Source organism: Cetorhinus maximus, chromosome 25 (assembly GCF_964194155.1).
Source record: "Cetorhinus maximus chromosome 25, sCetMax3.hap1.1, whole genome shotgun sequence".
NCBI lineage: Eukaryota > Metazoa > Chordata > Chondrichthyes > Lamniformes > Cetorhinidae > Cetorhinus > Cetorhinus maximus.
This window is the reverse complement of record NC_135903.1, coordinates 24,699,761-24,712,883: the sequence shown is the minus strand read 5'-3', so window position 1 is coordinate 24,712,883 and position 13,123 is coordinate 24,699,761. Positions and strand designations below refer to the sequence as shown.

At 42.9% G+C, this 13,123-nt stretch overlaps 1 protein-coding gene across 1 annotated transcript in view; it reads left to right on the top strand.

Annotated features, from left to right (window-relative positions):
- Positions 1-13,123, top strand: part of samd14 (sterile alpha motif domain containing 14) — a 229,110-nt gene that overhangs the window by 198,656 nt on the left and 17,331 nt on the right. Inside the window, exons 8-9 of the mRNA XM_078529637.1 lie at positions 1,317-1,427; positions 12,652-12,813. Of these exons, the coding sequence (XP_078385763.1) occupies positions 1,317-1,427; positions 12,652-12,813 (273 nt within the window). The remainder of the gene's footprint in view (positions 1-1,316; positions 1,428-12,651; positions 12,814-13,123) is intronic.

Sequence of the window (13,123 nt, the reverse complement as noted above, 5' to 3'; positions counted from 1 at the left end):
TCCTTGTGTGTGGCTTGGAGGGGAATTTGCAGGTGATCAAGAGAAAAGAGGAAGGAACAATATTGGAAGAGAAAGTAAACACAAAAGTGGAATAAACAGAAAATGAATGTTAATTTTAAAATGTGCAGTTATTCCTTAAATTGAACATTGACCTTAGGCACCACTGTAACATGAAAGAGTTTCATTCTTCTTCAAATGTGACTAATTGATCGATGGTATATAATATCTATTGTAGTGTGCTCTGTTGTGTTAGTCTAGTTTAGCGGAGGCGGTGCCATAGTGGTCACTGGATGAGTAATCCAGAGGCCTAGGAAAATGCTCTGAGGACAAGGTTTCAAATCCCACCATGGCAGCAAGTGGAATTTAAATACAATTAATAAAAATCTGGATTTAAAAATTAGTCTCACTAATGGTGACCATGGCACCATTGTCCGTTGTCGTAAAAACCCATCTGATTCACTAATGTCCTTTAGGGAAGGAAATCTGCCATCCTTACCTGATCTGGCCTACAAGTGACTCCAGATCCATAGCAACATGGTTGACTCTTAACTGTCCTCTGAAATGACCTAGCAAGCCATTCAGTTGTATCAACCCCAACAAAGTCTAAAAGGAATGAACTCCCTAACAGTACCTGTGGGTATACCTACACCACATGGACTGCAGCGCTTCAAGAAGGCAGTTCACCACCACCTTCACAAGGCAATTAGGGATGGGCAAAAAATGCTAGCCTAGCCAACATCCCATGATGAATAAATATTTTAAAAAGCTGTTTTGGTAATTGTAAAAGTCTTCAAGCAGAAATTTCTCTTGTGCAAAACGAGTGGTACTGGATTGTCCATCATTCTTACGCAATAATCAATGCCCTTGACTGCAATAGAAATGAATATTGGGCAGGATGTATTTTTTGAATTCTTTCACAGGATGTGAACATCGTTGGCTCGGGCAGCATCTATTGTCCATCCCTAATTTCCCTGAGAAAGGCGGTGGTGAACTGCCTTCTTGAACCACTGCAGTCCATGTGGTGTAGGTACACCCACAGGTGCTGTTAGGAAGGGGGAGTTCCAAGATTTTGACCCAGTGACAGTGAAGGAACGGTGATATATTTCCAAGTCAGGATGGTGTGTGGCTTGGAGAGGAACTTGCAAGTGGTGGTGTTCCCATGCATTATGTATAATAGGCGATCGATGTAATTGCACCCAAGACGAATTTCTAGCCCCTCATGTTTATTTGTTTTCAATCATGGATTAGGATTTGAAACTTTACTGCAATTTTACCCATAAATTAAATATCATTCAAATCCATCTCTATGCACTTAGGAATCCACACTGAGTGAAGACTCCAGCCCAAGAAGTGGAAGCCCCAGAATTTTAAGTAGTTCAGCTGCTGAATCACGAGCGACACCTACTTTGTCCCTGTCTTCTGATGAAGTAAGTGTTCTTCATTTTGTTGATCGTGAGTATTGTACTTGATTTTTTGCTGCTTTTTATCAATTGTTGGTTGTCTTCTCTCGTCTTCTTGCGGGTTATGGTTCTATGGTCATCCTTCACTTCTGCGTTTGCAAGAGCACTGAGCCCGAGCAATCGAGCACAGGTTTCCTGATTGGGGTTTTAAAAAAAAATCAATTGGGAAACCTAGGGCACAATTTTCTGTGCCCATTGGCAGCGGGAGTCATGAGTGGACAATAGGGTCTGTGAAACCAGTTTGCGATTGTCCGTTCCACCCATCAATGGCAGGCCGCTTTACCTGCCGCTGCACATCAGGAACTTCATTTTGCTATGTTTGCATAAGCCCTGCTCGCCAGATTCATCTCCCCCACGCTGAATCATCCAGGCACATCGGCATGATTGCACACTGATGTCTTTCACAACTGAATGTAAGTGACATGCATCTGACGAACTGCACTTTGCTCAAGACTTTGAGGCTTGTTTGCCTACCTTGCTTTGGGCAGCACTCATGATCATCAGCACCAGGCTTTGCAAGCAGCACCACATCACTTTTAGCGGGGCTCACGGGCAGGTCTCTACTTACAAGACCAGCCATAAGGCGGGGGTGGCCTTTCAACAGCTGCAGGGCTAAGGCTTGCTTGGGGATGGGGGAGAAGTGGCCTCAAGCATGGGAAGAGGCTGCAGAGCTAGGGCATTACTGGGAAGATGTTTGGGGGGGGTGTTGGGGTAATCCCAGGGTGTGTGAGGGGACACATGTTGATCTGTGCAAGTGGTCTCAAGAGGGTGAGGACTGAGGAGGCAGTCTCCAGAGGAGATGAGGCCAGATGGAGATGTGAGGGTGTGTGTGAGAGAGTGAAGTGGTGATGTCCCTTGAGCTGGCAGTGAGTGAGATACCAGTGAATGTGTGATGGGCTTGTGAGTGTCAGAGTTTTGAGTGATGAGATGGTAGCCTTACCCTGGCGGCAGGGATGAGATCATTCATCCTCTTTCTTCACTGGACGGCGAACCTCTTCTGTGCAGCGTTGGCACTGAACATCACTGCCACCACCTCCCAAGCCAGAGTGGTGACAATGATGGGCCTCCTACGGCCAGAGCAGGGATAGAGGACAGCGCAGCAAGCTCCAGTGGTGTCCGGAGATGTCCCAGGGACGCGCCACTGAATTGGGAGGCTGCAGTCTTCTTGCCTTTCGGGGCCATGTCTTCTGTGCAGCAGTCCTGGGCTGGAAGCACTGAGAGGCGTTCGCGTGGCTGCATTTTAAATATGGCTCCCAGTGTGAGGAAGTGACGAGGTGACAGTGTGGCGGGTGAATCGGAGGCTGTTCGCCAGCGAAATGGCGTGGTTCCTGGGAATGCATGATCAATGAGGCGGGATTGGGATGATACAGCACAAAAACCCACTATTGTGGCCAACAGGTAAAACGTCCTTTTTCCCACCTGCTACTGCACTTTATGCAAATCTGGGATGATTCCACCCTTAGTGTTGAGCTTTGGCAACCACTCAACAGTTGAGGGTCCTTGTGGTCAAGCTTAATTCTGACCTTAGCTCAGATGCAAAGACATGTGCATTTTCTAGGAGGTCACTAGATGGCAACCAGAGTCAGTGAACAGGATTTTCCCTCCCAGTTTGGGAAACAGAGGTCAAGATAATCTCTGGGTCCTAAACCTTTTCCTGAGGGAAAATTGATCGCTCATTGTGATTTTCATAAGGCTGGCCCCTTAACTGGCCTGGAGACGAGCTCACTGTCCAATTAAGGATGGTGAACGAGCTCTCGAAGCTGGAGGGTCAATCAGAGGCCTTCTAGAATGAAAGGAGCAGCATAGCGGTAAGTAAGGGAGATGGTTCTTCAAGATGGAGACACCTTCTTTATAGATTTTTTAAAATCTTAAACTAAAAATGGATCTTGCAGCCAGACCACCACTGTCGGAGGGGGGTAAGGAACGGGCGGGGCGGGTTTGGTATAGTGGAGCCCCTCTATAGGGCAGCCTGTGGCTACACCTGCACCCAGGCAACCAGAGTGGGCCTCTAGACCTGCCTAGATTACTAGTCCTCTGACCTGGTGCTGGGAGGCCATTGTAGTGTAATGGGTTAATAGAACAGTTATGGTAATGAGTGATGTAGACCATGATGTGTCAATGACATCAACAGTCATGTGCTAGGCACTAGGAACTATACTCATGAGAGACATACCTACTCTGTAACCGATTTTATGTATAATGTAAATAAACCAGTCTGCAGCAAGTACCAGAGTGAGACTATAGTCTCTTTAAATAAGATAGGCCAAGCATACCCGATGCCAGCAAACATGCCACAAGTATATGCAACATGGTAGCAGCGGTGCTGACACCAATCTAACCCAGGGTTGGTGCCATTGACGGGACCACAGCAAGAAAGTGCAAGAAAACCTGGTGCATGGAAGAATCTAAAAAACCTTCCAAAGAAGGAGACAAACTGGAATGCGGTAACAATGTCCATACCCGGTAAGCAGTCACTGCCCCTACCCGTCCTGTTCAAAAGTCTCAAGGGCCCATAGAGAGGCCAAAGTGGGAGTTATGGAAGAAACACTTGCTCCAATATCGAGCAGCAATGGGCCCTCATGCTAAATAGCAGAAGCACAGGTTAGTCCATTCCTTTATGCTGTAAGACTGGTCACTGACAATGTACTCTTGAGACAAGGAGTGAAGAGACCTCTGCAGACTTCGACACCATCCTCAAAGCCTTCAACACATATTTTGTGATAGAGTGAGTGCACTTTAACCAAAGGTCCCAAAGTCTAGGGGATTCAGCTGAATTATTTCTTACTGACCTATATTGCCTAGCTAGCCCTTGCAGATTTAGTGCATTGAAAGATGAACTCATCAACGACCGCATCGTCATGGGGTCCGTGATCAAAGGCTCTGAGATTTTTGCAGACTAAGGATGACCTCACTCTAGATCAAATGGTTCAATATGCGAGGTGTGCCGAACTCAGAGAGATCACCTGGGCTATAATTTGTCACGACTCCAAGGCTCTAGGTGACTCCCTTAACTGGGTAGGCCCTAAGGCAGTGGCCCCACCCACTCAAAAGCCCACTAAATGGGGCAAAAGGGCGGTTAAACCCACAGCAGCCATTTTGAGATGCTTATGTTGTGGAACAACACAGATGCCAAGATTTCCCAGCAGGCAGCATAAAGTGCTACCTGTACAGGAAGACTAGACATTTCAAGTGCTTCTGTAAAGTCCAACAACTTTAATAGAAGAAGAAGCCAAGAGAATACTCATGAGATACACTCCATCCAAAAAATTTGAAATAATGACAGAGACAAAATTAAGGATTTTCTAGGGGAAGTAAACGGTTTTAATCAGGGCCATTGGTCAGTTACTGTGCAAACTAAAGCCTTTGACACCAACTTTAAATATGGTACTGGAGCTGGCGTTAACATACTGCTAATCATCTAGACTGGCTTCACTTAATACCCCTCCATCCGTCAGATATTAAATTGCAAGGTCTAGGTGGCACAAACTTTCCGATAAAGGTTGGCTAATTGCCCCTCTTTGCTACAAGGAGTGATAAATTGCTGATTCCCTCTATGTTGTTCACAATCAACGCACATCCTTATGGAGTGGAGAAGTTGGTGTACACTGGGTATTCTGGAAAAACCAGAGGATGACCTGAGTTTGGACAACTGGATCCCTTTCATGGCAGAATTTCCAAAGTTTTATGTAGAACCTGCGTGGATTTTCAGTCTACAGCAGTTGGTGAGGTTTATTCATTGAGCAGTGATTTCCTCTCCAACACAGAGACACCATTCAGTAGAACCTGAGCACATATTGAGTTAGGCCAGAGGCACTGTGGCAGACACTGCCTATCCACAAGAAGACCTCTCGAACTTGGGTTGTCTCTTTCCTGAAGGCGGTAATGAAGAAGAGGCCATTGTAGCACCGAGTGATCCACTGGAAGTTTAAGTCCTAGAGGCTGATATGTTATCCCAATCTACAGCCAAACCTTAAGAAGCCTCTGTTGTTTTTGTTTTGAGGAGTCTGCTGTGTTTACTGCAGCAGAGCAGCATTCAGAGTGTCGTCCCGCTGAACCTCGCAATGCAATGCATTGTGTATCACTGGTTAACCAGGAAGTGTTGTCCAGGGACAGCAACATGCTTGACTCCATGTTTGAGTTTATAGAGGATCTCACTGTCAGAGAGCTGGTAGCATCTGTTACCTTGGGTGAATAGTTTCAGCTGAAAATCTTCTTCCCACTACAGCTGCCCTTCAGAACAGAAGCCAAGGCAGAATCTTCGGAGCTTCTACAGCTTCTGAATCCTATACAGGAAGTTCATCTTCATATCATCTTCGAGATTCATCCCAATGTTCAAAATGGTGTTGCCTTATCTTCATACCCTCAAAGATTCTTCCCATTGCCTACGGTGGAGCAACCTCTCACAGAGCAAAGTGTGGCAATGTTACCACTGCCTACAGAATGTGAACATCCTTTCCAAAATATCATCAGGAAATCATCTCTTCTTCATTTCCTACAATGCCTACAGGAATATTATCATTCTTCGGCATCCAAATTGGTTAGAATGTGAGATCTTCAAAACCTTTCTCACCTTTGATACAGCAGAGAATGATATGACTGTGAAAATCTTCTTTGGAGTTGGAGATCCTTCATCATCTTCTCAGATCTTTCCTCAGTGTATTTCGAGGAAGCAGAAGATTCCTGAACGAGTCCTAATTTCTTCTCTTCTAGTTCAAGAGAGTTCAAGTGTTGCAGTCTTTCAGTCTTCTCTGTTGGATCAGCCTTTCTCTGAAAAGGATCCACGGTCCTTACAATTCAGTGATCCTAAAGCCTACACTCAGATTACCAGCAATCCTGCATTTCGCTGGTGATGAAGTCCTCCGAGGAAAAGAGGAGCACTGCATGTCTCCAAGATGACTTCCCAAAGAGACAGGAGCACAGTGGGAGACTGAATCCCTCAATACAGTGACTTGGGGGTGGGAGCAGCAGGGGAAGGGTAGGAGTTGGGCAGAATCTATAGTGGTGAAAGAGAGTTACAGAAATGCAATGTGAATAGTTTGAGAGCAGGATTTTATTTTCATCGGGTGGGCTTGCGCCTGACCCGATCGGACGTAAAATGACACTCGATGATGTCGGGCGATCATCCCGACGTCATCGCGCAGCCTCGCGATCTTTCGGTCGTCAGGCACACATGAGAGTCGGCAACCCGCCCGGCGACAAATAAAAGGCCTATTAAGGTCCTTAAGCAAGTGATTAATTTGTATTTTTCGCTGCCTGCTCAGCCGTTCGGTTGGCAGGTGGGCGAATAGGCCAGGGGGCCTTTGCAGTTTTTACGAAATCTCACCCATGGGCAGGATGAGGCTTCCAATGGTAAATTTTTTTTAACAACGGAAAAAATTTTCAACTTCATTTTAAACGTGACTCTTTTCATGTGACTGATTCACATGTTGGGACATGTTTATATCATCTTTTAAACCTTTATTTTTGTTTCTCCAATTCCTCAGCTCCCTGAGGCAGCTCTGTGCCCTCAGGGAGCTTTTAGCCCGTGCGCATGCGCAGACTTCCGCGCTCGCCCTCCTCCTGCCCTCACCCAGGCAGCGCCGAGTGTTTTAGCGGTTGGGGGCCGATCGCGGGCAGCGGTCCTTTTCCCAGCCGCTCCTGGGCCTGCCCACTGCGCCCATCCAACAAACAGAAAATCCTGGCCTAAATGTAGTTTAACGTCATTGTTAAGAAGTTGATAGAATAATTGGGTGGGGGTGTAGTGTAATGGGTTAATAGAATAGTTATGGTAATGTATGAAGTGACATCAGCTCTCATGTGCTAGTGTGAGAATGGATGTTATTTCTTCTAATATTTTGGGGAACATTGTGTTATTCTGCAAATATGTGTGTGCGCATGCGCAGAGCTGAATAGGAGTCAAGTTGTCTGGGATTGGGAACATGAAAAAAGAGAGAGGTGTTAAGCTGGAGGTACAAGTAAATAGGTTAGAACTAACATTTGAATTTTTAGATAAGCTGAGAGTTTGTTTGAATATCAAAGGGGAGTCAGAGGTTACAAGGAACATTTTTGCATCTTGCAGGAGTTCCATAAATAAACAATAGTGGGAATATTATATTTTATTGACCAGACTCATGAGAGACATACCTAGTCTGCAGCCTATCTTATATTAATAAACCGTTTGAGGCAGAGTAAGACTACAGTCTCTATTGATAAGGTAGGCCACGCAAACTAGAAGCCAGCAACCATGCCACCAGTATATGAAATAGACATCCCCAAGTACCCAACTGGCCCCCACTGTATGTGGGTGGGCTCCACCCACTGCAGCAACCAACCCCCCCCCCATCCATCCAACTCCCGTAAAAATGGCCCGGAAGCAGGATGGAGTCAGAAAATTGGCATGCCAGCTGGTGGGGCTATTTTTAGCTCACGCCCATCTCCGACCAGCCCCAGCAGGAGCTCAAAATTCAGCCCAATATCCGTAACTGATACGTGCCTTACGTATCCAGTAAACAACATCAACAGCTGCTCTGGTTGAGAGCAGCAAATATCACTCAAAATGGATTAGGATCTTGGGCCTTTCTGTTTAATTGTTATATTGTCACAAAGCTATACACTTTATTTTTGAAAAAAATGGTTTTCAAACTTTCAACCGACTGGAAATTTTGCAATTTGAAATGAGACAGAACTAACTGCTTAAAAATGCAAGGCCACTTTCCAAGGTGAAGGTGACAAAAGCAAACAAAGACACCCTCAGGGGAGTGTGAAGAGAGGGACATTTCCGGTGATTTACAGATCCATCGAAATTCATCACTGCCTAAGGAAGAGATATTAATGTGAAGTGCTGGGTTTTAATAAACTGTAATCTTATCAAGACAATGGGTGACTGCTAGCCAACCAGAACAAACAACTTGCACTCCACCTACATGGGGATAGACACTTAAACCCCCCCGGAGGAGTGTACTCGTCTACTGTTGGCTTTCACATTACCTTGAAACTCGCCAAAACTTTCTGAGATGAGACATCAAAAATGTGATTACCTGTTCAATAACACAGTGATTACCTGTTCAATAACACAGTGATTACAGCAGCCATGCTAATCGAGTTTCTCTGGGATATACAGCCAGCAAAGCTTTAAGAACTGGCTAAGCCAGAGGCAGGTCATCAGAGCGGGGATTTTTTTGCAAGAGACTTCAGCAGAAGAGAAACGCTGAAGAGCTCTCTCTCTCTCTCTCTTTTGGAACAAGTGAAATAACCGGTTCGAGAAATCAACGTACCATAAATCTACTAACGAACCAAGATCTCGTAAGAATTGCAACATCCTCTACATCTGACTGTATCCATCTGGCTAACCTAAATCAGCCACAATATTTAACAATCTACACCTCAATAACAATTCTACGCCTTAAGGATAATCAAAGGACACTTAACCATGTACCTTTTTATGTTTTTCTATTGGGCTCTAACTTCCCTTATTTCTAATATATACATATATATATATACGTATGTGTGTGTGCGTATGACATCGCATTTTTATTATTTTTTCTCTCAGTGACTAATAAATTTGCTCTTTCTTTAACTCAATAAAACCTAGTTTGATTGGCTCCTTATTAAATAGTAAAAACATTTGGATTCAGAAAAGGCTTTTCCTCGTGGAAAAGAAATTTAAACTTTTGTTGTGACCAACTGAGGAGGCTGAATAGAGGCGATCCAGTTCACTGCTTCTCACCTGGTCACAACAATATCTCCTATCAGCCCATAGTTCACAGCATATCAATCCAGCGTTATTATTACAAATTCGATAGAACTGCGTATTTCCAGTTGTAAAGTAACTCCTTAATTATTATTTATTTATTTTTTAAGTGAATCTTCTTTTACTGTACCACAGCTATCTGCTACAGTTTTGTGTACTGTAAAGTGAAAGTCTGAAGGATGTACTGGCATTTGGGGCCGGAGAATATTTTTACTCTGCGTTGTTATGGTGATGATAGCACAGATAGCGGTAAGCTTTCAGCTGATGTTAAAGCAATAAAATCTGTTCCCCTCCAACTAATTTTCCCCTACCTTCCTAATGGTACTGTTTAAGCTTAACTATTGCTACACAGGCTGTTCTGAGATGGTCCTTCTATACGAATATATATATGTTCGCATGTTCGTATAGAAGTTCTATCTTGGACCCTAGGCATGGTACTTGGTTAGTAGACAGACTGCAATCATACTCTACAAGCTTAATACTTGTTTATTAGTACTACATCTAAACAGGTTCCAGAGTAGGCATGTTGCTCCTAGGCATGGTGTTCTAACCTAGAGAGAGAGAGATAGAGAGTCTAACACATAACTGATTGATGTCAGTGATACATCATCATCTGCATCATACATTAGCATATCCCATCTGTTAACCCTTTATACTACACAAGCAATGGCCAAATGGCCAGTCTTCATGTGGGATCCCAGCATTGACCATCAACAGAGTAATCAAACATTGGGCAGGAGGGCATTAATGCTTAGTTGAATCCTGTTCTCACCATTCACACATCTAAAATTGCTAGCAGGAGAGGGAATGCCACTGGAATATTGTTCAGGAATGGGTGTCCTGGCTGATTTCTCTGCTCCTTCATCTGGGGACAAAGCCAATTGTAGATTATCATGTGTTGTATTTCCTCACAGAAGATAAGGAGATTCAATTTTGTTTCAAAGTATTTGGCAAATCTTTTAGATTTCTTTGCCAAATACTCTAACAGTTTGTATAAAAGGGCATCATTGTACCACAAAAACAACCTGCATGATAAAGTGAAGCCTTTCTATTCAGCTGTTTGCCTCCCAGACAGAGAGTACTCTCTGTTCTTGTACATGTTCCTGCAAGGGGTATTGTTATTATACCTGGAAAGTTTATTGTTGCGTTTAAACTTTGAGCCCGCTAAATTGACACCGTAAACAAGAACTTCCAATTCAGAGAAACCTTCTAATAAGACTGCCACTCCGGTTGTTAGGTTAAGTATGTTTTGCATCAGATTAACTGCATGACTTTCTGCACTTTAATGCAATAGGTCAGCACAGGATGTCACTGCACCTCGTCACAGTCCCACCTTCAATTCCTAATACGTTTGGTCTCCAATCCAGATGGCAACTCACCATTTTGCCATAGAAGCAAGGCTCAAAATTCAGGAGGTGAATTGCTCCAGCCTGTTCTCCTGCTTCTCCTGCTGACTGATTCTACAGCAACGTTTTTAGTAGCCTCCAAGTAAACAGGCCACTTCCTTGTCACCTCAAAAGGAGGATGCTGCTTGGTACGAAGAAATATAAAGGAGCAGAGATTTTTTTTTCTAAATGAGGGAAGAGAGAGAAATTTTAAGAAATCAAGACAAGTTTTTTTCAGGTGCAGATGTGGTCACAGAATGTTCACATCATACATCACTAAGTAACGGCATTATGTTGCACATGGTTAATGACTCGATTTGCATGATATTTTCTCCAAATAACCATGCTTCCTTAATATCTCAATATTTTGAAAAGGGATTTAAAAATAACACATTGATGAACAAGACCAGAGAAAGCAAAATCAAAACTGGGCAGTTTAGAACAACTGTTGCTGGGCAACTACAACCGTTCAGCGCAGTTTGTGGTGATTTAAAACACAGGGCCAGAATTTGACAACTGATTTGTGGATACTTCAAACAGATTTTATTAATTTATGGCGGCACACTTCATACTAACCAATTTATTCTGCAAATAGATATATGCATCTAATAACTGTGCCATACAGATTATTTGGAGTATTAAGCTCAAATTTAGCAACATCTACATTAATAAACAGGATGGCTTTGCATCAGTATTGGATGCTATGAACTTGTGCTGCTTTGCATTTTGAATGGGATGAATGATATTTCAGACACTTGTGAGACAGACCGTTGGGCTCCACACATTGGAATGCGGCTCAGAGAGAAGGTGATTATCTTGTGTCCTTGACAAAGGTCATGATGGGCACTGCAGAGGATTGAATTTATTACTGATTCAAGTTTGACATTTTTTAATTAACAGTTTGTTTGTAATTTGGTGATGCTACGCATTGTTTTTGGTGGTTCTTTTCTAGAAAAGGTGGGCCCTGTGGTGTTTACCACTTATTAGTCAATACAAAACAGGTTAAATGCCATAAATGTAATGGGGATTCAAATGTCAGTGGTGAAGTCATCCTAGACTCAATCTTCTCTCCATCTAATTATTGCATATCTCACAGCAATTTCATGTTGTTGTGTTAAGAATATATTGTACTCGGTTCTTTAATTTGTTAGGCATGTATTATATCTTTTGACTAAATATTGATGAGGACTCGAAACATCAACTCTTTTCTTCTCTGCCGATGCTGCCAGACCTGCTGAGTTTTTCCAGGTAATTCTGTTTTTGTTATTGATGAGAATATTTTATTATGTACTAAATAGGGGGAAAAGGATTATAAACTGTAGTGCCATTCTTCAACTTTATCACCCAAAGATTTTAAATATAAGGATGATGAGCGCTTCTGTCATTATGTTTTGGATCACATTAAGAGAAATCAGTCTTAGTGAGGAGAGAATCCATGTATCCAGTGAAAGAAGAATCCAATGATTTCCAATCACACTCCGTGAACATACATACGAACATACAAGTTAGGAGGAGGAGGCCATTCGGCCCCTTGAGCCTCCTCCACCATTTGATAAGATCATGGCTGATCTGATTGTGTCCAAGGGAGGATCCAACAATTTGCACTTATTCTGTACTGCAGAACCTAATCACTAACCTGCTGAATATATCAATAAAGAAAGAATAGCAATCTGTTCAGAAATAATATTTGACTTCTTTTAAGTACCTTATGATCATTCAAAATAAAATCTTAAAACTGCAGGTCTCTTCAGCCCAATTACAAATAGTTATTTTGCAGACAATTTGCATATCTTATCATGTTTCATTATGTGACATCACATCTTTCCATGAAACTGTGTAAAAAAACATATTACATCAGCATTTCAGATTTGATTCCATTTTAAAATATACACTTGCCTTATAAACAGAACTGTAAAGACAAACAAATGAGATATTTGTTGGCATACACTTGTGTAGCGCACTTTTATGTGGTATTCAACACCTGAGTAATATAGTTTTAAAGTTCATTTATCCTCAACAAGTATCTTTACCAGATTGTAATGTCTAGTAATTGTGTGCCATTTGTTTTATACAACAGTTTCTTGATGAAGGACAGCCCTATTGCCTTGTTTCAACTTGGACAACTCAGCAAGTCTGCCAGTGGCTGACTGGGTTGAACATGGACCACTACGTATCAGAATTCACTGCTGGCAATGTTGATGGTGAACAATTATTGCACTTGGATGGAAGTAAACTGAAGGTAAACTAGCAGGAGTAAAGATGGAAGTGGGTTTTTTTGCAACAAGGATGATTTGCAATGTAGTAGTGATCTGCATAAGGGCAGCTGGGTCTTGTGTTCAGTTCTCCACATCTCGTGGTCTTGCGCTTTCCCTTTCAATTGTTCATAGGAGCCTTCCAATTTCAACTTCACTGAGAAATATGACTAGGAAAAAGAATACATGAGGTGGTTTCCCGTTGCCTTCCTCAGGTAAATTTAAAGGAAACACAAATCCTTTTCCCAAAGGATCCTCTGCCTATCAGCAACCAATTTCCCTCAAATTCTAGCTCTT